Source organism: Austrofundulus limnaeus, unplaced genomic scaffold (assembly GCF_001266775.1).
Source record: "Austrofundulus limnaeus strain Quisiro unplaced genomic scaffold, Austrofundulus_limnaeus-1.0 Scaffold1762, whole genome shotgun sequence".
NCBI classification, from domain to species: Eukaryota; Metazoa; Chordata; class Actinopteri; order Cyprinodontiformes; family Rivulidae; genus Austrofundulus; species Austrofundulus limnaeus.
In genome coordinates, this window is record NW_013954164.1 from 17,921 (window position 1) to 20,243 (window position 2,323).

At 45.3% G+C, this 2,323-nt stretch overlaps 1 protein-coding gene across 2 annotated transcripts in view; it reads right to left on the reverse strand.

Moving 5' to 3' along the window:
* The window catches only part of galnt17 (polypeptide N-acetylgalactosaminyltransferase 17), a 35,283-nt gene that overhangs the window by 16,521 nt on the left and 16,439 nt on the right, over positions 1–2,323 (reverse strand). For both annotated transcript variants that reach the window (XM_014033517.1, XM_014033518.1), the window contains exons 5-6: positions 1,495–1,692; positions 1,304–1,421 (exon numbers count right to left, since the gene is read on the reverse strand). In XM_014033517.1, the coding sequence (XP_013888971.1) occupies positions 1,304–1,421; positions 1,495–1,692 (316 nt within the window). The remainder of the gene's footprint in view (positions 1–1,303; positions 1,422–1,494; positions 1,693–2,323) is intronic.

Below are 2,323 nucleotides of genomic sequence, written 5' to 3' on the forward strand. Positions count from 1 at the left end.
CCCACAGACATACCATAAACATTTCTAGGACCCATAATTGGTCTCTTTTAAATGAAACCAGAGAGCGTTGACAGAGAGGAGAAGGTAGAAATGACTCAGCCTGGAACTGAAAATATGGATGGAGGACAACAGAGCTGCTTCATGGAAGAACAACCTCAGCTTAGCCTGTTAGCTTTAGCATTAGCCCCGATGCTATCACCATATATATTCTCCTCTCATCTCGACCTCAGTTTAGCTTGTTAGTTTGTTGCGCTAGCACTGAGCTAACACATATAAAGCAATATAGCGTCGGTGCTAACGCTAAAGCTAACAGGCTAAGCTGAGGTTCTTCTTCCATGAAGCAGCTCTGTTGCCCTCCATCCATTTACCCAGAATGCTTTGCGTGTAAATAAAATGGCCCTGTCCATGTTAAAAAAATATTTTTTAAAATGATAAAAACTAAACAGCCTACAGTATTTTTACAGTCTTTATTTTACAGTTAAAATAAATGTTTATCAAATAAAGTTTAATGTTACAAATAATTATGGATCCTTTTAAAGTGCCCATGATAACAAATTTTTGTAATAAATTTGAATTTATTTTTGGAAAGATAACATTGATAACATGTTCACGGGAAAAAAAATCACACCGCTGAGGTGAACGGTTGTTGAGGTATTTGTGTGTGAAGTAACAGGAAGTGATGTCAGAGGGGACTGTCTGAATGTGAACAGAGCATTTTTATGACAAAAAATCTGATGTTTCTTTAGATTATTTTCAGTCTCTTATCAGAGACATGTAGAAGAGTCAAATAATATTGTTTCAATTAAAAAAACATTTCTTAAAGGGTTCCCCTATGATGTCACTTCCTGTTTCAGTTTGGCTGCACCAAGTTCAAAAGAAAGCACAATTAATGGGTCAAATCATGTGTTTTATGCCATGTTTCCTAAATATAAAGATGTTTTCTTTGATGTTTTTGCATTTGAAGGACATCCATGTCAGATCATGAGGTTTCTTTATGGTTCTGGTAGAACTGATGTTCTAGTTTGGGTTTTGTCACTCCGTAATAACAAAACATGTGTTTGACTGAAGGTTAAATAATCCAACATGAGCAGATTTTACAGAAACACAACCTCCAGAACCGTTCTGCTTCATGTGACCTATTTATCTGAGCCGGCCCGCGGCCAGCTGCACACCCAGGACCGGTTCCTCCAGGACCTTTAATGGGCCCTCATCCATCAGCGGCGCCGCGCGACGGAGGCCACGGCTCCGTTTAAAGCTGCAGGGGTGAAGAGTGATGGAGGAGGGGACTGGGTGACACACTGACCCTGATGCCCAGCTCGATGTTCTCGCCTCCGTACACGTCCATGCCCGGGTCCAGCAGGCCCAGCTCTCCGAAGTAGTCCCGATCGGCCACGAAGGAGCAGCCGATCATGGCGGGGGTCCTGCGTGTGACAAACCGCCCGTTAATGTCACACAAACACACCGCCGCACGCCCCGAGCGGACGCCGGACTCGCCTGATGGGGGCCGACACGTCGCCCTCGTCCCACCACTGCTTGGGCGGGTTGATGTACATGCACCACAGCTCCCAGTTGTAGCCGTGGCCCGAGTTCTCGTAGCGCTCCACCTCGAAGGTGTCGTGTTTGATGTTGTCGATGGAGGGCAGGATGATCCTCCGGTGGTTGTCCTTTATCCTGGCCAGGACGGGCTCGGCCCTGTCGAGAAGCACAGACTGAAATCACCACAACGTCCCGCCTTCGTTAGAACCCACCGAGCCGGAAAACAACCACAGCTCCTTTAAAAACATCTTAGATCTGCTGGTTCTCCGTTTGTTGCTAATTGATTTGATTCTGTCTTAACGGCTGTGAAGATGGGGTGAGAACAGCTGGATTTAATCCTCTGATAATTGAAACTGGCTGAGGGTCCGCAGGAACAACACGGGGGACGGTCCCCCTTACTGAGAGAGCTGCCTTCATACGTTAAAGGTCAGAGCGCAAAGAAACACGGAAACTGTTTCTGTAATTCTGCAATTTCCCATTTAAAACAAAACGTTGAGCTCAAAATAAACTTGTCTTTTTTGTTTTATTTCTTGTCCGGCCCCTGAGCTGTATGCTTTGAGTTACTGTGGCCCCCTGAGTATTTTAAACTAATAATTCTGTATTAATGTCTCAGAATAATCTGCTTTAAAGCCAGCGTTGACCATAAACCAGTGGTTCCCAAACTTTTTATCTTCTGACCAAGGCCGGATTAACCATATGGGCAATTGGGCAGTTGCCCAGGGGCCCACGGTCTCCAAAGGGCCCTGGGCAGTGAAGGCATGGACATAACAGATGCGGGATATGCGTG